At 41.4% G+C, this 20,858-nt stretch overlaps 3 protein-coding genes across 4 annotated transcripts in view; 2 read left to right on the plus strand and 1 right to left on the minus strand.

Moving 5' to 3' along the window:
* The first annotated feature begins 581 nt into the window (after nt 1-581).
* Nucleotides 582-6,699, plus strand: LOC130174213 (isocitrate dehydrogenase [NAD] subunit gamma, mitochondrial-like). Of its 2 annotated transcripts, XM_056383832.1 has the most exons (11): nt 582-706; nt 1,667-1,714; nt 2,227-2,324; nt 2,475-2,590; nt 2,757-2,817; nt 3,593-3,725; nt 3,852-3,985; nt 4,120-4,222; nt 4,528-4,674; nt 5,641-5,796; nt 6,106-6,699. In XM_056383832.1, the coding sequence occupies exons 1-11, from the start codon at nt 638-640 to the stop codon at nt 6,205-6,207; spliced, it is 1,167 nt and encodes a 388-aa protein (XP_056239807.1). In that variant the 5' UTR covers nt 582-637; the 3' UTR covers nt 6,208-6,699. The 2 variants fall into 2 exon arrangements, with proteins under 2 accessions (XP_056239807.1, XP_056239806.1); XM_056383831.1 differs by lacking the exons at nt 582-706; nt 1,667-1,714 and adding an exon at nt 1,798-2,027.
* A 2,360-nt stretch (nt 6,700-9,059) lies between these two features.
* LOC130174282 (vasopressin V2 receptor-like) lies at nt 9,060-17,086 on the plus strand. The gene is made up of 7 exons (XM_056383986.1): nt 9,060-9,199; nt 11,174-11,448; nt 11,620-11,865; nt 12,847-12,993; nt 13,140-13,437; nt 14,374-14,592; nt 15,026-17,086. Exons 2-7 carry the CDS (start codon nt 11,179-11,181, stop codon nt 15,208-15,210), a joined length of 1,365 nt encoding a protein of 454 aa, XP_056239961.1. The 5' UTR covers nt 9,060-9,199; nt 11,174-11,178; the 3' UTR covers nt 15,211-17,086.
* Nucleotides 17,087-17,113: 27 nt separating this feature from the next.
* LOC130175226 (monocarboxylate transporter 1-like) overlaps nt 17,114-20,858 on the minus strand; it is a 28,800-nt gene continuing 25,055 nt past the window's right edge. The window contains exon 5 of the mRNA XM_056385586.1: nt 17,114-20,819. Coding sequence (XP_056241561.1) covers nt 20,527-20,819 — 293 coding nt within the window. The 3' untranslated portion in view covers nt 17,114-20,526. The remainder of the gene's footprint in view (nt 20,820-20,858) is intronic.

Below are 20,858 nucleotides of genomic sequence, written 5' to 3' on the forward strand. Positions count from 1 at the left end.
ACAAAGCGATATAAAATAACCACAAAGTGTTGCAAAATAACCACAAAATGATACATAATTACTACAAAGTGATGTGATACATGAAGTGATGTGATGTAACCACAACGTGATGCAAAATAAACACAGAGACACAGAATGACCCCTAAGTGAAACTAAATTACAACAAAGGGATGCAAAAATATACACAGAAATGCAAAATAAAACAAAACAGTTACAAAGACACACAACATAACCATAACTAAAATCACTACAATCTGATGCAAATTCATCACAAAATGACCAAAAATTGATGTAAAGCGACCAAACAGTGGCGCAAAACAACCACAAAGAGATATACAAATCAAATACATAAACACGTAAAGCATCTACAAAGAGACAATGAACACAAAGTGATGCAAAAGGACCTTAGAGTGATGAGACGCAAGACAATCACAATATGATATTCAACATCACTGAAAATCTGTAGGCAGCCTATCTTACACATTGTGTGTGTGTGTGTGTGTGTGTGTGTGTGTGTGTGTGTGTGTGTGTGTGTGTGTGAGAGAGGGAGAGAGAGGGAGAGAGAGAGAGAGAGAGAGATTAAGTGTGAACGCGCAGCTCGTCCGCGTGTGTCTCTCCATCCGCGGTGAGAGTGAACATGTCGGCCCGGTCTCTGCGGTCTCTGTCCGGAGTCCTGAAGCCAGTGTTCAGCAACCGGTGGCCCAGGGTAGGAGCAGCTGAGTTCAGCAGCAGTTAAACAGGCGTTGTTTTGACATGTGAAGTGGTTTTACAGGTTGATTTTCCCCCCGAAAAGCGGAGAATGTAGCTAAGCAGATTAACGGATGGTCGGTTGGTTAACAGTTAGCTGGGTTTACGTTGCTGTCCTTCAGCACTTCTCTGTTTGCTGTCAACTTGAATTCCCTGCAGACTACATTTATTTCGCTATTTGAGCAGCATTATTTGTTTAGCTCCCAAGCGAGATAAATGTAGGCCTACACTTAAACTGATCCCTGTAGAGAGTCATTAATTATTCAGAGACTAACAGAAGAGTATGTCAGTTCCTCCTCTCAGTGGCGTAGTACAAAAAGATAGGTCCTGCAGTCCCAGTGGGCCCCCTAGCCTGTTTAAAAAAAAAATTGCTGCATCATCACAGGAATAACTAGATAAAGTGATAAAGTGTTTCAAAAGAAAAATAGTCTGTATAATCTAAAACATCAGCATCTTTCAGCCTCTTTGCTCAACATACTGTAATTTATGGTGTACTCCATTTACCTCACAAGTCAGATGTTGGGGCTGGGAACGAGGTCACACCCAGGTGGACCATTATTGTTTGCAATACCAGTTGATAGCAACACAAAACATAGTGTTTTGCACAACACGTCCACAGATAGAAGTCGGACAGTTCTGTGAGGACGACTGATTTAATGAGACACAAATAAGACTAGTGCTAAAAAAAACAAATTTTACTACTGCTTTCACTTCTTTCGATGTGTGGAGCAGCCATCTTGGATTTCGAGGTCAGGGGTTGGTGAGGTTCTTCAAACTTTATATAGTATATATAAAATAGATAATATTTATATAAGTATCCATTTTCACTGGTGTATATTTGCTGGTTTTCGTTGTCTTTTCATAAAGTAAATTTCTTTGAGATTTTCTGCAAATAACCACATGTCCTCTGTATTCACAGGTTTATGGTGCTGCTACATGTAACCGGAGACACACGTCCACTTACACTGTAAGTTGCAGAGAAAGAGTAGATTCAGAATCAGGGCTGAACAATGGTTTTCTCACTTCAGGACCCCAAACTACAGACCCACAGGTTCACCCCGTGACTTTCCTATTCAGCCAGTAATCCCACTGTTAAACACCTTTAAGGGGATCCCCTAACCTGCTAAAAACTGAAGCACAAAAATGTCAAAATGTCTGTTCTGTATATACAGACAATGTTGTTTTGTGTAACCCAATGTCTTCCCCTACTCTTTCTCCTACTAACCTTCCTGTTTTCTTTCCTCCCTTCTGAATCCCTGCTCCCTCCACAACAGACCATAGTGAGTATGGCTGCTTACGACACACACAGATGGTGGTGTAGCATTAGTCATGTGTTAGGATAGGAGAATAGCCACAAGATCACAAGTTTGTATAGTTGTCTCTGTAGTAGCTTAGAGTCTTCTCAGTGCTTATGGTACGGATGCATCTACTGCCTTGTATCAGGAGGACTTAATGTGCGTGTGTGTGTGTGTATTACAGCCTCCCCCTGCACGGTATGGAGGCAGACACACAGTGACTCTTATTCCTGGAGATGGAATTGGACCAGAGCTGGCCCACCATGTGCGTGAATTATTTCGGTGAGATTTCATATATTCTCTACAACACACACACACACACACACACACACAATTTTAGGATGGAGTCAGTAACCACACAGAGACTTATACTGTCTCTAAATGACTCAGCTCTGTTATATTGAAGTGTTCTCCATCTTTTTATATTACCAGGTTCTGCTGCGTGCCAGTGGACTTTGAGGTTGTCAATGTGGACTCGTCTATGGCCTCAGAAGACGACATTAATAATGCTATAATGGCTATCAGACGCAATGGAGTTGCACTGAAAGGTTGGTGTTTTATATGTATGTGTGTGTCTCTACAAGCTCTCACGTTATACCAAAGAATGCAGCTCTGAATTTGTCAGTTTAGAAAAGAAAGTCGTGACGTTGTTATGTAATATCTACAGTACATGTTAGCTGTCATTATTTAGGCTAACTGGGTTTGTTCTTACAGGTAACATTGAGACCAACCATAACCTGCCACCCTCCTACAAATCCCGGAACAATCTGCTCCGGTGAGTCCACCACGTTTCATCTTCCTTATCTAATCTTAGGACACTTTCACACATGTACTTCAGTTCATTTGGTCCAGACCAAAGGAAACAAATGACACAGTTGAATTTTAGTTCTGGTCCAGTACTTGTTCACAGCTGACTTTCAACAGACAAACTAAGAGGATTAAACATGAAGGCGTCCAGACTGACAGGTAACTCACTGATTGTCATCCTGCATCATCCAGGACCAATGTCACCGTTGCTGTGACTGACTGCAGGTCATGCTGCACTTTAATGCTGCTTATGTGTATATTTGGGTTTTCTGGTGTCAGAGCTCACAAAGAAATAACTAACTATGATCATTATAGATAAAACATATTCCAGGGAATGTTATGGTGGGACATTTTAATGGACCTAATGGACTGACAAAGTTTTAAACTCTTCTAACTTTTAGACTGATCAGGAAAAACCCCACATCCACGAGGTCACCTAATGGTTTACAATAACAGTTCACAAACTGCAGATGGATTTATTAGTAGTCTAGCCTGTGAATTCATGCTAAAACCACATTTAAAACCAGAAGAAAATCCAGTGGTTGGTCTGTTTGCTTTCAGAACCAATTGCAGCAGAGACCCTTCTTTTCGAGTGATCTCGGTCCAAAGTTCGATTCACAGCTTACACACCAGTCCAAATGAACCACACAACAGGGTTACCAGGGTTAGGTTAGGTGTCAAAGTATTTAAGTCATCTGTGTTTCAGCTGTAGCATCGACATACCCCTCTTCTTGTTTCTGCAGCACCACTCTGGATCTGTATGCCAATGTGATGCACTGCCAGTCTCTGCCAGGAGTGAGGACACGGCACAAAAACATCGACATCATGATCATCAGGGAAAACACAGAGGGAGAGTACAGCAGCCTGGAGCACGAGGTGTGTGTGTGTGTGTGTGTGTGTGTGTGTGTGTGTGTGTGTGTGTGGTTCCTAGTCACTTTTATGGAGAAGGACCTGCTGCTCTGTCCAAATCATAACAAATCCAGCCTCTGTGTGTCTCTGCAGAATGTACCGGGGGTTGTTGAATGTCTGAAGATCATCACCAGGACCAAATCCTTGCGTATCGCTGACTACGCGTTTAGAACGGCTCGGGAGAAAGGACGCAGACGAGTCACTGCTGTACACAAAGCTAACATCATGTCAGTTTCTGAGGGTTCAAAGGCCTCGACTCTGCCTGTGTTTTATCTCCCTCTTTATTTGTCTTTCTTTCTCTCTGTAAGAGACATGATACGTCTTAATGTGTGTGTGTGTGTGTGTGTGTTTCTTGGAGCAGGAAGTTGGCTGACGGCCTCTTTCTGGAGTGCTGTAAGGAGGTTGCCAGCGGTTACCCTGAAATCAACTTCGACAGCATGATTGTAGACAACACCACCATGCAGGTAGCTGCAGGATGTCTGCGCACTGCCATACTGCTCATTTCATTATATTGTGTTTATATCATCACCATCATGCTAAGTGCATTACATTCCTGCTGCTATTTTTAATCAGATGGTTATGGCTAAAAGCTAACGTAATGTTTAAAATACAAGTAATTTCTACAGTCACACGATACATTAATTGGACCTACATATACTTATACCTAGTTATTCTAAAGTTCTCCCAATGTCATGCAGGCGTCCTTATTCATATTTAAAGAAACAAACTTCTTCAAGCTCTAGAACTAGATTTTCTTTGTGTGTATCAGCTGGTTTCCAGGCCTCAGCAGTTCGACGTAATGGTCATGCCCAACCTGTATGGCAACGTTGTGAGCAATGTGTGTGCGGGGCTGGTCGGAGGACCGGGCCTGGTGCCTGGAGCTAACTATGGACAGGACTACGCCGTGTTTGAGACGGTGAGAGGACACACATCCAGAATTTATGGATTAGTTGTCAACAAGAGTGTGAGGGATGAAAGGTGATATGAGGATCTGGAGATTTAGTGGGTAATGGAGGCAGAGAGAAGCACAGAGACCATTTATTAAAGGGAAGCAGGAAAAACCTTTGATATTGGATAGATTTTCTGGCGTCTTGCGAGCAGCGTTAGGGTTATTTCTGGCCGTGCGATGAATCCAAGTCCAATATTCATTCTCGTTGTAGCTCTGTTTTGGTCTCAGTCTTCTCCTAAGGGAAATATCTGGCTCTTTAGGTGCTAAATGTTTCACAATATTCACCAGTTAGTAGATAACTGTGTCACCGTGACACACAGTAGGTTTATCAAGAAAACAATGAGCTTAAAGACACTAAAGTGTTCCCTAGAGCTGAGGGCAACTGCAGAGTTGGGTGGTGATTCTTTGTGGGTTTAACATACACACGGTCATTTAATACACTGTTAATACATTGTTTTAAAATGTGTTTTCAAGCCGCATCAATTAGATTCAACAGGATCTAAATGGCCTTCACTATTATTTAGCCTTTCCCATTTCACTCTGAACCATTTGGAAACTAGAAAAATGGAAAAGGATTTTCCAAAGGACTAGTTTTCAGAGTTGAGCAACAGCATATCAGCATCAGTCACTCATAGCATGAGAGCTTAATACTGAGCAAGTCCTGTAAATGGCATATAAGATTATAAACAAGCCCAAACATGTCCTACTTTGAGTTAATTCAGTCAGGAATGTATTTTAGTAGAAGCTTTGGACCTTAGGTGGGATACTTGCCTTGAATTGCCTCTTCAGGGACAAATTAGGTTTCTTGAATTGAATTGAATTGAACTGAATTGAGCACAGCGGTAACACCAAATAATCAGATGTTAAAGCTGCTGTTTTCTTTCATACAGTATACAGTGCGATTTCTGTTTAAATCATGCTTTACTGGTGCAGGGAACAAGGAACACAGGAAAGAGCATTGCTAACCGCAACATAGCCAACCCCACGGCCATTCTGCTGGCCTCCTGCCTGCTGTTGGATCACCTGAAGCTCCACGCCTACGCTAGCATGATCCGCAGAGCCATCCTGACCATCGTCACCGAGACTCGGGTACGGCCCCAGCACACGCCTCGACGTCTAACTGATTAACTAAAACATGTCCAATAATTTGTTACCTCTAAGCAACATTTGACTTTTGTTTTCAAGCCGTGGTTTGACAGGATGAACCCAAATAATGGAAGCAGAAAAACTCTTAATATTTCATATATGATACGATAATATTCGAATTACATAGAAGATAGTTCTGGTGTTTGTTTTTACAACTTTCATTCAATGATGATGTGTTACACAGAGAGTAGAGAATATTCTGCACACAGTGTTTTTTCTCTCTCTCCATGTGTTACCTCCTTTGTTTTTCAGCTGCACACTGCTGACCTGGGGGGCCAAGGCTCTACCTCTGAAGTGGTCCAGTCCATCATGAATGCTATTCAGAGCACCGGGCCCCGCACGCTGAGCATCTAGAACACACAGACATAAATATGGGAAACCCCTCAAATAGCAGAGATGAGTACATCTAATACTAGACCTCTCTTTACTAACTCTCCTATGCAATTTTACAATAACAATAGTGAGTTGTTTAAAAGTAATACTGAAATGATCTATGCAATGGTTTTTATTTACTCACAGGATTTAGTAGTTTTAAAAGTTCAATTTAAAACAGATTAATATATATTAATATAAATTGTTTCCTGACCTCCTGTTTTTTTTTTAAAGTTGTTTGAGCTCTTTGTTTTAAGCTACAGTACAATCACACAGCAGCAGTCCGAGTTACACCCATTCCTCTCCATGTGTATTAGTTTATTCATTATTAAGTGAACAGTTATTCATGTATTTGAAATTTAAATTATTTTAGACCAAACACAGCTGTCCTCCTGCTGAATGTATTGTATGTATGTCAGGATTTCTGGCTGTTGGTCTGAACCTGACACCTCTAATAAAGCCTGTTTCCCTCTAGTTCATTCATCCCCACAGTCGTCTGTGCTGAAACACCCATGTATAAATGTGTCCCGCACTGGCTCAACTAGACCACAGGGAGGCCACATTGTCTTGTGTAACCACTACATTTGTTCTGTTATGGAGTGACACTCTAATAACTCTAATAAGATCTATAATAATTAAATATTTGTAAAATGTATCCATTAAAACAATATTAAGCAGAAAACTAAATAAAACTGAACAGTAGATAAAATGTTTGATAATAATACTATAATAATGCACAATCATGCCAAGAGGAAAAACATATAATAAAAAGTATAGGTAGGCAGTTAGTTAATAATACTGGTAATAACAGCCTACTACTAATATTAATGTACTTTAACAACTTACTTAAAAAATAATAAAGTGCTTCAAAACTCAAAACCTCTATCCACCTTTTTTTTTCCAATACTGAACTCCTGTTCAGACAGAGTGACTTACCTGTGATGAGGTGTGCACAGACTCATACGGGTTAAGGAGTCTGAAATATAGCCAACAGTGTTGTTATTGAAAGTGATCAGAAAAAACAGTTTCCGAGTGAACAGAGAGTCAGAGTGAGCAGGAGGGTGAGGGGTAACATCTCTTGGTCTGAATGAGTGAGTAGTGATAACAGGAAGCAGATAGAAACATTTTGAATAATAACTTTGACTCCATTTGCTCCCAACATGAACATGGGATCTGTCTTTGGATATTTGAATAAGGAAAAACATAACAGCATTGACCAGGATCACATGCATCAATAAGGCTTTTCTACAGAATCATAATCTCTAATACTCAAACACATTTCACTGCTAATATTTTACAGTTACATAAAGGATAAGTCTGGTGATGTTCTATATTTTTTTATCAAAGTCAACAAACCTCATAAAAAGACCAAACCCAACCATGAATTTGGATCTGATTGACTAACAAGTATCGTCTGTGTATCCAAAGCCTGGTATACATTATTCCTCGGTGACACAGAACTCCATTGTTACCCAAAAACCATTAAATACACATCAATGAACCATGAGCAGACTGTACAGACTGTTGTTTATTATTGACTCAAACTCACAGGCACCAGTTCAGCTGCCAGAAATATTCACTGAAGCACCAAATGCGTATTAATCCGCTGCTGAAAATAGCCTCTACCAATGCACTCTTTCCTCCTCTGAGTAGTGTTTGCTAAACTGTTTTTGGGCATAATTTTGGATTTTTAAAAAAAAAACTGTTTATAAATATGAATTTCTTCAGTAGGAACGAATTGATTTGAGTGTCACAGAGTAGAGAAATACTGAGACACAGACGAAAACATTGGTTTTGGTCTTTTCTTTGGATTTGCTGAGAGGGACAAAAACTTTAATCCAGTACTTTTTCTATTTAATTCTTATTACTTACAGACTTTGATCTACGATGTGTGGCTATGAAATAATGAGACTAATGCTGGATCAACTTACATAAGCCACACCTCAAACGCTTGAATCTACGCTTGAATTACAAGTAATTAAAGTCCATTGATCAAGTTCACTTGTATTGGGAAAATCTGTTTTGTAGTAGCATGATATGAGAGGAAACAGCTTGAGCAAAGACGAGCCTCATGTTTGAGCGTGTTCATGTTTCTGTGTGTAGGTTTAAGCTCACTCAGCGGGCCCCTCGATAATTAGAGGCTTCTCCAAATGAGGGGGAAATTGAGGGGAAGCAAACAGATTACTGCCCTGTCAGAGAGAGAGAGAAAGAAAGAAAAAGAGGTGGAATGCAGGAGACGGAGAGAGGGGGGAGGAAAAACAGGGAACAGGGGTGAGACTCTTTCTCACCGTTGAGAAAGATAACGCTCCTCTTGTTGCTGCCTTCTCATTTCTCTCCAAAAACCTTACATCCCATCTGTCACAACATCTGACACTGCCTCTCCTCCCTCACTCCGCCTGTTCCCACCCCTCTCCATCCTCCACTGATGCAAAAATCAGACGCGCACATTAGTTTAATGTGTGTATGAGAGGTCTTTGATCATTCAGGGAGGCTAACGGCAGAGATCTCATTTGATCTGCTGGTTGTACGGCCCTCGTGTGCACTTCTGTCCTGCACTGAATGTGGATCAAAGTAGGGCCAACAGCAACACGGTTATTATCTGAACAATCAGCAGGAAATTGCATTAATTCACTGACGAAGCCTGGGCATCACGTCCTTTCATTAACACACCCGCTTCCCTCTTGAGAACCCCGTCTTTCCTTTTCTCCCGCTTTTAATATATTCAAGAGACGCAGGAAGAGGGAGGGATGAGTCAAAGAGGAGGGAGAGGAGAGTGGACGAAAGGGAGGAGATGGGGAGACAGGAGTCAGCAGCGAGAGGTGGCAGAGGTCACCGTCAGAGCGCTAAGCAAGAGAAAAACACACACACACACACACACACACACACAGCATGGATGCGGCTAGTGTGTGCAACAGCAGATCGGGTTGTCCTGGCTCCTACAGATGCTTCACGGGACGCTGAGGACGAGGACGAGGTGAGTAAGTCGTCTACCTCTGCTTGTACTTCGCTCTTGATTTTCCCGACTCTTTCACTGTTTGCACTGAAACGGTGAAATGAAAATCGGAGGAAGCGGCTGTTACTTTTAATGAGGTCGGAGAGGTTTCAGGTGCATGTTTGGGTGTTAAGACTATAAATGAATCCGTTAAAGTTAATCAAGAACCACTTCTGACATGAACAATCAAGACAAGAATGATGAAATTACTCTTACATGTTTACAGAGAAGTTTAGCTTTCTGGTTTGTGAAAAGAAAAAATTAGTATTGAACTGCAGGTGTCCAGTCTTCTAATTGGATTAACATACCCAAAGGATGTCAACAGCCTTGGTTGTGCTATTGTTGATTCAGAAACAGACTCGGAGGGATCCAACCATCAGCTGCATGCGATGAAATGGATTCTGTATTTAGCACCTGCAGGTACCAAACTGCAGAGTGTTTTCAAACTGTATCTTCAGGCTGCACAAACAACTATAAGACTCTCATCTTCAAAATGAAACATTACTTCCTCAAGGTGCCACTAAAAGGTTTTATTCCAGCAGATTATGTAACTATTTTTAAAAGAAATATAAAAAGAAAAAACAGCTTGTCATTTTGTAAGCTACAGGCTCACAATCTTTTTTTACATTTACTTTTTTTTTTTGTCATAATCCATTTTTCAAATCTTAATTCACTGCGTAACTGTTTCAAGTTTTGTATTAGGGGCAGAATTAAGGTGGAAAGCAATTTTTCAAGGCAAGACTAATGAACCTAAGGACCGCTGAGAGTACTGGAAAACCTGTTTTGTGCTAACACAGATAGATGATACTGTCAGCAGCTCTCTTTCATTTCTGCTTTTCTTGTTGAAAACTCAGTTACTTGACTTGAATTATGTGTCAATAATAATGTTAAAAAATACTATACTGTAAGTATAAGTCCTGCATTTAAAACTTAAAAGTATTATCAATAGAAAATAAGTCTGCAGAAAAATGTCCCTGTGACCTTCTCTCTAATGTTTGCTGGATAATTTGACCTCTTTAAGCCTCAAACAGTTATTTCAATGAAACCATGTGAGAAGTTTAGATGGGTAATGTCAAATAGCGGAACTGCTAACAGCTCATAGACATTTGAAACATGACACTGGGGCCCAACTGTGTTTTACTGTGGAGAGGTCACAAGGTTCAGAAACACTAGCAAGTACCAAGTGCAGTTTTTAGTAATCCCTGAACGTGTGTGATGTTGATCACTGGACATTGGTCAAACAACTTTGACCTTACAATCTGCACTCAGTAAACAGTCCCAAATGAGGGGCCCTCTCTGCATGCCTCTGCGATTGTGTTCGTTTCTGTGTGCGCTGAACTGTAAGTGTGTGTGAAGGACTGCTGTAAACATGAGTCACGTCTCATTGTTTCGCAATTAATGTGCTCACGGAGGCTTGACCCTACACATAAACATCTATTAACTTTAGCTGTGTGTGACTGTGTGTTTGTAGGATGTTTACAGGCAGAAAGATGCTCAGCTAAAATAGACCAACATTGACCACGAACGTGCAGCCGTATAGACGCGTCCAGAGTCGATGCTTTGGGGAGCAAGTGGCCTGTAGATGGTCTGTAAACCGCCTAACGCTCATGTTTCATAACCACTGAGGCCACAATACGTCCTGTGATCATTTCTGGCAACATGGTTGAGAAGTACAGAAAAAAGATGGGAACTGCTAATTGGCAGTCACTAATTGGATGGAATATCAAGCAATAAATCAACAGGCAGTGGTAGAAAGTGACTAAGTCCTGAGGTACTTGTACTTTACTTGAGTATTTTAGTACTTCATACTCCACTACACCTCAGAGGAAAATATTGTACCAAAAAGGTTGGCCACACTCAAGTAAAGTATAAGTACCTCAAAATTGTACATAAATACAGTATAGGATTACATGGTGTTACTTTCCACCACTGCATTTATCTCCTCTCTTCTCCTAGCCAACATGTCAGTCTCCATGGTAACAGACTCATACCCGTCCATCGACTGGTTGGTGGTCTCTGTCACTCCGGCGGGTTCTAATGTCACAGGATGGCAGCGTGACACCCTGCTGGCAGTGGCCGAGGTGGTGGTGCTGGCGGTCATCTTGGTGATGGCGTTGCTCGGTAACGGGCTGGTGCTAGTGGTGTTGCTAAGGCGGAGACTACACCATAACCCACTGCACCAGTTCATGCTGAACCTCTGTCTGGCCGACCTGGTGGTGGCTCTGTTCCAGGTAACACACACACACACACACACACACACACACACACACACACACACACACACACGCACACACACACACACACACACACACACACACACACACACACACACTATGGGCACCCCTTCTCAACATCTCACCCCATCTTTCCTCCCCCTCCTCCTCTCCCTCTTCCTCTATGAGGTGTTGCCTCAGCTGGTTTGGGACGCCAAGGGCCGCTTTCCTGGCCCTGACTTTGTGTGTCGTCTGGTGAAGTACCTGCAGGTGCTTGGGATGTTCGCCTCCTCCTATATGATCGTAGCCATGACGGTGGACCGCCACTACGCAATCTGCTGCCCCCTGCAGGCGCACCGCAGCGGGGCCACCCAACGATGGAACACCTTCATACTGCTGGCCTGGGGGCTGTCACTGCTGCTCAGCCTGCCACAGGTAGGACGACACAGGTAGGACTATACAGGTAGGACGACACAGGTAGGACTATACAGGGAGGACGACACAGGTAGGACTATACAGGCATGAATCTGTATCCTGAGAGTTTGATCATGTGTACCACTGCAGCTGCTCTGCCTGGAAGATTAATAATAAAAACACCAGGAGATCCACTGAAACTTTAAACATACAAGAGTAGAGTTACTCCAAAAACATACAGAGGCACTGCTGCAGTGTCAAGCTTTTTACTTTAAACCCCCGTCAGGAGCAGGTAGAGGTGTCAGGAAACAAGTGCCGGCAGATTACTCAGTTAAAGTTTGGCTGACGATTTCACAGGCCCACACTGTTATTATCCCAAGGAGGAAACCATTGTTTGGCCACACAGCTCTTATACAGTCAGAGCTTCCCAGTTTTAGGACATCCACCCATTAAATATACATCCTTTGCATATCATCTTAAAACCTGGTAAAAAAGCTGCCAGAGAAGCCAACATCACTAATCACTGCGTGCTTTCTTCTCTTCTCATTTATTTTGCTTTCAGTTTGTGTTTCTCTTTTGTTTGAATGTGTCCTTTGACCTTTTTATTTTTACAGCTTTGATGGTTCCACTTCTGTCTTCTGATTGTGATGTCATATGACTGTATGTTGTCATTTTTGTTTTAACTGCTAGCATTTCCTACATGTACATTTCCTACTCTTCATGTTACTTGCTTTTGTCGTTTTAGCTTTTTATCATTTGTTCATTTGGCTACCACTCGTACATTTACAGGGATGTTGAACAATGCACATTGTCCATTTCCCATATACGGTAAAACTAATGTTTTACCCATTAAATGCTCTTGGTGATGATTTTAAAGTAAAACCAAAAGCATGAAACTGCAACAAAGCCTCCTTTTTATAGAAGCAAACAAATACACACACAAATATGCATACAAATCCCTGTCTTTACCGTCACCTCCACACACCTTTTTGCCCCCCACAGGTTTTCATCTTCTCCCGTTCAGAAGTGGCTCCAGGGGTGTATGAGTGTTGGGGACACTTTGCTGAGTCCTGGGGCCTCAAAGCCTACGTGACCTGGATGACCCTGGCTGTCTTCATCCTCCCAGTCCTCGTCATCACTGTCTGCCAGGTGGAGAGAAACAGATCAGATCACAATAGAATTTACTTCTTAAATAAACAATGCTTCTAAAAAACAATTGATAGTCAATGTGATGGACAACCAGAATTGTAAATTACCACACCATCACTCCCCGCCTCTTACTCCTTTCCCCTCAGGTGCGAATCTTCAAGGAGATCCACAACAATCTGTACCTGAAGTCAGAGCGCCGCCTGTCCCCCACCTCCCTCCCTCCATCCAGACGGGACAGCCAGAGAGGAGGAGGGGGAGGAGGAGGGGGCAGCAGAGGGAGGTCCAGTCTCTCCCTGTATGTGTCACCCCTCATGTACAACAACCCTGTCAGTCACACCAGCTTTGACCCTGGATCCACCTATCACCACCTGCCCCTGGGTCCGCTCAGGTCCGACAGCATCACTTCACATTGTGATAATCAAACCTACACCGCTGTTCATCCTGGTGAGAGCCACACCGAGTTCACACTGCTGCCACTTAATCTTCATCTGCTCCGGCAGACTTTGTTTTTCCCACTTCTCATGGATCCTCAAGTTCTTACCTGATAATCTTAAATATCTGCTTCAGGGTCTTATGGGATTTTTAGCCACGCAAGTGGCACTGCATGCAACTGCCCATAAACAGATTGAACAAGATATTAGGTATTAATTAGAGCTTTAGTTGAACTGGTAGGAGGATTTTTTTTTTTTTAAATCTTTGGACAGAGCCAGCGGACAGTTTTTATGCTATATGGTATCGATCCTCTCATCAGTCAGTTTTTGTCTCTATATTTCATAATATATACAAGAATAAATGAATGAACAAAGTGAAAATGTAATGGCAATACAATGTGATCATCAGGGCACCACGTTCTGCAATTCATGTAGGACCTTTCAGCAACGTACCATCAAATATTTATATATTAATAAAATAAGTGTCAAAGCAGATATGATATTAACTGATTGATTGATCATATTAATATATTGATTTTTTATTTAGTGGCTAGATGGGCTCCTGAGCTTACTATGTGCGCTTAGATTATCTGTATGCTTTGTGTGTTAGTGTCACTACTGCTGTGGGAGTGTGTCTTTCTGTGTTGTCTGCTTTGATTTGTGTTATTTGCCTCTGTGCATGGGCGCAGATTCTCCTCCTGGGAATAATAAAATGATCTAAAAATAGGGATAGAGTACATATCTGGAGCAAGTCACAAGTCCATACAAGTTGATTTTCACTGGTAGTAAAAAACAAAAAGCATGTTGTGCTTTGAGATGGTAGGAAGTGATGTATTTGACAGTGATTGTACTTGGAGTTGAGATTTAAGTTTGACATTAAGGGACTAATTCCTTCAGAAATTGCATTATGGTCCTTTAAAGTTCTGTCTGTTCCTGTGCGCCCCGTCAGCCGAGCTGCAGCCTGATGTGCTGCCTGGCCCTGCAGCGCCCTCTGCTGTCTGCTGCCCCCCGCCAAAAGCCCCCGCTGCCCGGGGTGGGGAGGTATCAGCGGCCATGTCAAAGACAGTGAGGATGACGCTGGTCATAGTGCTCGTCTACTCTCTGTGCTGGGCCCCATTCTTTAGTGTTCAGCTGTGGGCTGCCTGGGACCCCGACCCACCTCAGAATGGTGAAACCACACACACACACACACACACACACACACACACACACACACACACACACACACACCCATATAGTCATCACACAATTTCCTGTTGTTCATTACCTCCTATATACCTCTCATTTTCTGCTATTTATACTTCTAATCCACTACATTTCAGACAAAACTATTGTCCTTTTTGTTGCACTACATTTATTTGACAGCTTATGTTACGTTACAATGTCAATCTCAGTTTAGCCCAGGCCTAAAAAAATACATAACCCCCCCCCCTTTTTGAACAGTACATTATGCTTTACTTCTGAATACTTTCCCAGAAATTGGTTTATTTATTTATTAACAGTATTTCAGTAAGAAGAACATGCAATGGAAAAAAGCAGTCTACAGACAAGCATACAATGTGTGTGTGTGTGTGTGTGTGTGTGTGTGTGTGTGTGTGCAGGTGCGGTGTTCACCTTGCTGATGCTGCTGGCCAGTCTGAACTCGTGCACCAACCCCTGGATCTACTCTGCGTTCTCCAGCAGCGTCTCTCCAGAGCTCCGTCTGCTGCTGCTGTGCCGCGCTCACACACCGCGCAGAAGCTCCTTGCCCAACGACTCCACCGCCACACACACCTCCAACTCCTGAACCACATACACATCCGCCACATAGTCACGTGCAAAATTCTGCCTTGCCACACATTAATACACAACAGTCTGCATGATCTTTTACCTATTCTCTGTAGAACACCACAGAACTCAAATAGTTAGAGGAATAAATTAGTTGGACACATGAAATATACTCACCCGCTTTCTTGATGAGAGCCTGCTGTCCGTACAAAACCAAGCCCATCTTAAAGCAAACTAATGAGCCTATCATATCTCGTTTGTTTAATCTGTTATACCTCATATTTCTTTTACAGAATATATTATTGGATTAGGGCTACACGAGAAAAAAAAGTGGAATTCTGATATTAAAGTCAAAAGTTGTTTTTTTTTTTTTTTTCACGTGACCGTAATCCTCTTCTGTAATATTAATTGTACGAAAAGCAGATTGAAAAAACTAGAGGCCTAAACTGTCCTATGACTGACTATTTCCTGGCTTGGAGCCGTTGCCAAGCAACCAGTGAAACCTTTAGGCCAGGGGTGTCCAAACCTTTTGCAAAGAGGGCTAGATTTGGTAAAGTGAAAATGTGTGGGGGCCGACCATTCAGCCTGACATTCTTTGAACCATTAACATTAAATACAAATTAACTATTTTATGAAATTTTTATTGCAAATGGCATACTTCATTTTTTTTGTCATTTTCAAGTTCTTGCCAAAATCTCTCTGCCTTTCATATTTGAAGACCATAAAATGAAGAAAAAGTCTGTCTGGAAAAAAAACTTTTGGGAAGATGAAACATATCTAGGTTCATTTGAAACATTACATATTATCCACTATTAAATGCTCACTGTAAACTTCTAAATTTAAAACAGTGGCTCGTGCATATTCAAAACTGTGGTTTTGATCATCACAAAAAAATCAATTCACTGAGATTTTAGAATTTATTCACCTCAGGACTAAACACATATCTTGCCTGCACTAATGTGAAGGGTGAGACTGAGATCTTCACTGCAGTATGTAGGCCTATTCCAGGTCTGGCTCAAAAACAGTGGTTTTGATGCGCATGACGTCACGCAGGTGAGAGTCACTAAGTCTCGTCCTCACGCGGCTCTTGTTAATGTTCATAACCGAGATTGTCTTCTCGCACAAGTATGTCGAGCCAAACAAGCTCAGCATTTTCTTAGCAAATGTTCGAATCTCTTGGAACCTGCCTTCATCCAGCTGGAGGTAGAAGTTGACAAGAGGGAGCTGTTGGTGCCGACTGCTTCGTAATTCAGCGAAGAAAATACTCCAATTTCCACTTGTCCCGGAAGCGGCGGCCCTCGCTGTCAACTTCTCTGTTTTTAGTTACAGTCGCCATGTCAGAAATGGGCTGAAAGGGTCACACAAGGGTCGAGAGTGCGGCCACAGGTCTACTGCCATCTTCTGGTGAAATGTAAAATAGCTTTTTTTGTACGCGTGTATTTTATACTGTGGTCAACAGAGCTGGGGGGACGTATATTATTGATTTTATGACAGAGGCTGCGGGCCGGTGAAAATTTAAACACGGGCCGTAATTGGCCCCCGGGCCGGACTTTGGACATGCCTGCATTAGATAGTAACTTATATATATTATATCAGTCGGGCACTTGAACCCACCTAAAATGGCAATATGTCGTTTTTACTTACACTTTGTTTCTATGCTGCTTAAATGAACACCATAACTAAGTTAAGTTAGCGGTTTAGTCATAATGCTAAGCTAAGCTGCTGCAAGCACAGCAGCCTCCCATTATTGATCTCTGGACAAGAAAGAAAATACATATTTTCCAGTGTCCAACTACTATTACAAACTGACGTAATAAACTTTTATAAAGTGTAATTATGGTTGATGTATCTGTGTATTTCTCCATTTGCTGCTGAAGTAAAAAGATCAGATTTTTCGACAGAACAAAAACAAATGGAAGGAGTTTTGTTTTAAAAACTGTTTATTCATTCATTCACCAGTCATTTACACTTCACACATACAGCGGGGTCCAAAAGGTCCAAACGTTTGGACCTCACTGTACAAACATAAAAACATCTGCTGAAACTAAAAGAAAAGAAAAAGTTATTTTCGAGAAACTTAAAACTTGATTTGTTTTCTTTTTGTCCTTTTTCCAAACATAAAATAAGGTGCTGCGGCTAAGAACAGTACCGTTTTCAAAAACTCCCGCACCGGAAAAAACACTAACATTAAGTTTTTCAATGAAATGCTTTTGCTGCAGTCTTTCCAAGTGCCAACTTTTCTTTTTAATTACTCATCTGAAAGGCAAAATAACTGAAGGTTTTAGTTAGTTTTGAAGTAGTCCTGATACGTCTCAGGCTGTAACTGAGACTTGGCTTTAGAGCAGGCAGGGGAATGTGGACACAGAGACAACAGGCTGCAAAAAAATTCTCTATTTCCACTGAAACACAGATCTGTCCATTATCCCAAACAGAGACCCACCTAAAAGTCAAACGCATGAACAGGTGAATACTTCAGGTAGAGCGAGAGACAAACTATTCTCCCATTGGTACCAACAATACCTTTGAACAACAAGCAGTGACTTCTGTCAAAATCAAATAACATTTAGACGACAACTTCTATTTTGTAAGTAATTGGTTTGAAACTAATACTTACATTTGGTCATGGTATAGTTACCAAAAGAGCTTTCAAGATACACAAAGGTAGCATACAGTGTAAACGTACACCCTTTAACACATTAATTTACATTACCACTTAAACAGAAAGTGTGATTTGCCTCCCTGGCTGTCGCCTTATTGCTCAGACATTTTTCTCTGAAGAGAGATGTTCGAGCAAATAACCATACAAAAGTTTTTTTTTTAATCTTTCATTTGATCAGAATTGTCTTCACATTATAAAAGATAAAACTGATCATATTTTACATTTTTGTTATTGTCAACAAATCCCATAAAAAAGACCAAAACTTACACTGTCAATCCATATATATATATATATAATATATAATATGGCACCTCAGCCACGAGCCCAATGGTTCCTACTGAAGATGTAAATGTTTAAAAAGAATTCAAAAATATGAAGTTTCATTTTTGAAAAACTTTTCAGTTCACATGAAGCATTTCTGAAGCAAAAATTCACAGTTCAAGCTTCTCAAATGTGAATTTTTGCTTGCTGTCTTAGACATTTCTGACAATGAATTGGATATGTTTGGGGTTTGGACTGTTGGTCGAACACTCGTCACCATCTACTGACATTCATAGACCAAGCAATTAACAGAGAAAATTATCAGTGGATGAAAATAATTATGATGATATAATAGTCAGTTGCAGAGCCCTACTTATTAGTAGGATCAATTCATTATTGGTTTTGGTCTTTTCAAGGGATTTAATGACAAAAAATACAGAACATCAACATACTTATCCTTTAAAGTATTTTTAGGAAGGTACACATTATTCCCGCTTCAAGATACGATCACAGTCTGTAGTGTTAAAAAAAATAGTGAGCCTTCCTTCAAAACTATCATTTCATTCTATGAAACCAAAAAACATTCAACAGATCTATACCAAATATTGAATTGTTTAAAACCTCCATTTATTTTCCTGTAATGAAAAACAAAGAGAGCTTGTTGAGGCTGAGGAGGGCGAACGTGTCTCATGTCCTATGCACACAGAAACTTTACTCAACGCACATCAGCAGTTCATGCTGACAGTAAAACCCAGTCACCGATCAATGTACAACTAATGGTTGAGAATCTGTGATAGATTTTAAACTAAAAACATTTGTGGGTCTGATATGAGACATTCTGTTCAGTTCAGAGACGAACTGCAGGACGTGCTGATAGTGCAGCTGCTGAACAAATGAAATGATGAAACCTGGCTACAGTTTAATCTGTTCACTGACACGAACAAACACACACATTTCTCTCTCACTCACACACACACACACACACACACACACACACACACTCTTCCTTTTCTCCAAATACATCTGCTTACAGATTCATTAAAAAGATTACTTGCTGTGAGATTGTCATTATACACTGAGCTAAAATAGATTATTTTTTAAATCACAAAGGTTTGTTGATATTATTGTAAACTACAATGTGTTATTCACAATATTTAGAAAAAAGAACAACACTACAGGGTGCTGCAAGTGCTATAATCCAAAATGAAGGAAAATGTGGATGTTTGTGTGATTCAGAGTGAGATGTTTTCTTCCTATTTTGGCACCACTCTGGTCATTTAATACTGCGAGTCGTCTCATCCTGCTGCTTGCACAGCAGATAGACCTGCGGGGCGGACGAGCACAACTGACTGACTGTTTCTTTTGTGTTTTTTGTTGAAATGTGTCTCGTCGTTTGTCAATAAAACTGTGTGTGACGAGCTGCTCTGGTTTGGAGGGTGTGATACAAAATGACACACACACACACACACACAAGTCCACACATATGTATGTACAAGCACACCATTAAAAGGTGCCTTCTACACTGCAGGTTAGTAGCTTTGTAACCGCCTAGTTTCATTCCTACATTAGTTTTCAACTTCCTTATTTTCCAACATCTTTGTGTTTTTAAACATTTCTCAGTTTAATATTTCTTGACTAAATATTACAGCTGTCATCATCAACATCGCTTCTTCCTGTGTACTAATGAAATTTCTGAATTCTCTTTACTCAAAATTTTAATCATATCTTTTGTGTTCTGCATAAATGTGCATAAAAAAAACCTGGAAACGTCATTAACTCCACTCTAACGTGAACAGACAGATATACTATCACTGCATGTATAAAACTATGAATGTGTCCTTTTAATTTATGTCCAGCCCTTGAGGAGTGAAGCAACGCAAGTGTGTGCATGCAGAATGAGAGGGGGAAACGTACAGTATCTCTTAAGTACTGTAACAAAACGTACTGTTTGACTCGGAGCCTCGGCTCGACTAAAGCGGAGTCGAGGCCGAGCGATTCGCAAGAAGACCCTGAGAGTAAAATCCTCATTAGTTTACTGGACTATTTGCTTACAGTCTTTCCGTCTGTTGTGCGTCTATCTGGTGTTTGTGTGAGCGATGCGTGGGCTCCTGGAGGACTTGAGGTTTACCGAAGGCACGTCAAATACCAGAACTAGAGGTATCAACGCAGTGAAACGCTGCTTGACGAGCTTTACGGTCGGCTAAGCTTCATGTCACAGCAACAGGTCTCAGTTTTGAATGATAAAAATAATTGTTTCTATGGCTTCAGGGTTGTGTACAAGGGTATTATCACTCTATAAAGACAGTGTGTGGTTTGCACTGAGTAACTGCAACTTTCGTGTGTGTTTCTGCAAAGTGTGCGATGCCGTGTGTACGTCCTTCTCAAGTCTGTTTGTTGTTTTGTTTTTTTTTTTTCCTACACCGTGTCCTCATCCATCTTGGCGACGTCATCCAGTGTGACAGCGGCCGGTACACTGTTCTCCTCGTTCGCCTCCTCGTCCGATTTAGACGGAGAGGGGGGCGCCAACATGGCGGTACGCTCCTCCTTGGGCTCCTCTCTTTCTCTTCTCTCCTCCTCTTTCCTCTCTCGCTCCAGCAGGTGGTAGTTGATGCCCATTCCCACGAAGAGGAACACACTTGCAACCATGAGGATGATGCCACAGGTGATGTAGGTGTAGCTATAGTGGTTGTAGTAGTTATAGAAAGTACCTGGAGGTGGAGAAGAGAGACTCGGATTCAACATTTGTT

This window comes from Seriola aureovittata, chromosome 9 (assembly GCF_021018895.1).
Source record: "Seriola aureovittata isolate HTS-2021-v1 ecotype China chromosome 9, ASM2101889v1, whole genome shotgun sequence".
Classification (NCBI taxonomy): Eukaryota; Metazoa; Chordata; class Actinopteri; order Carangiformes; family Carangidae; genus Seriola; species Seriola aureovittata.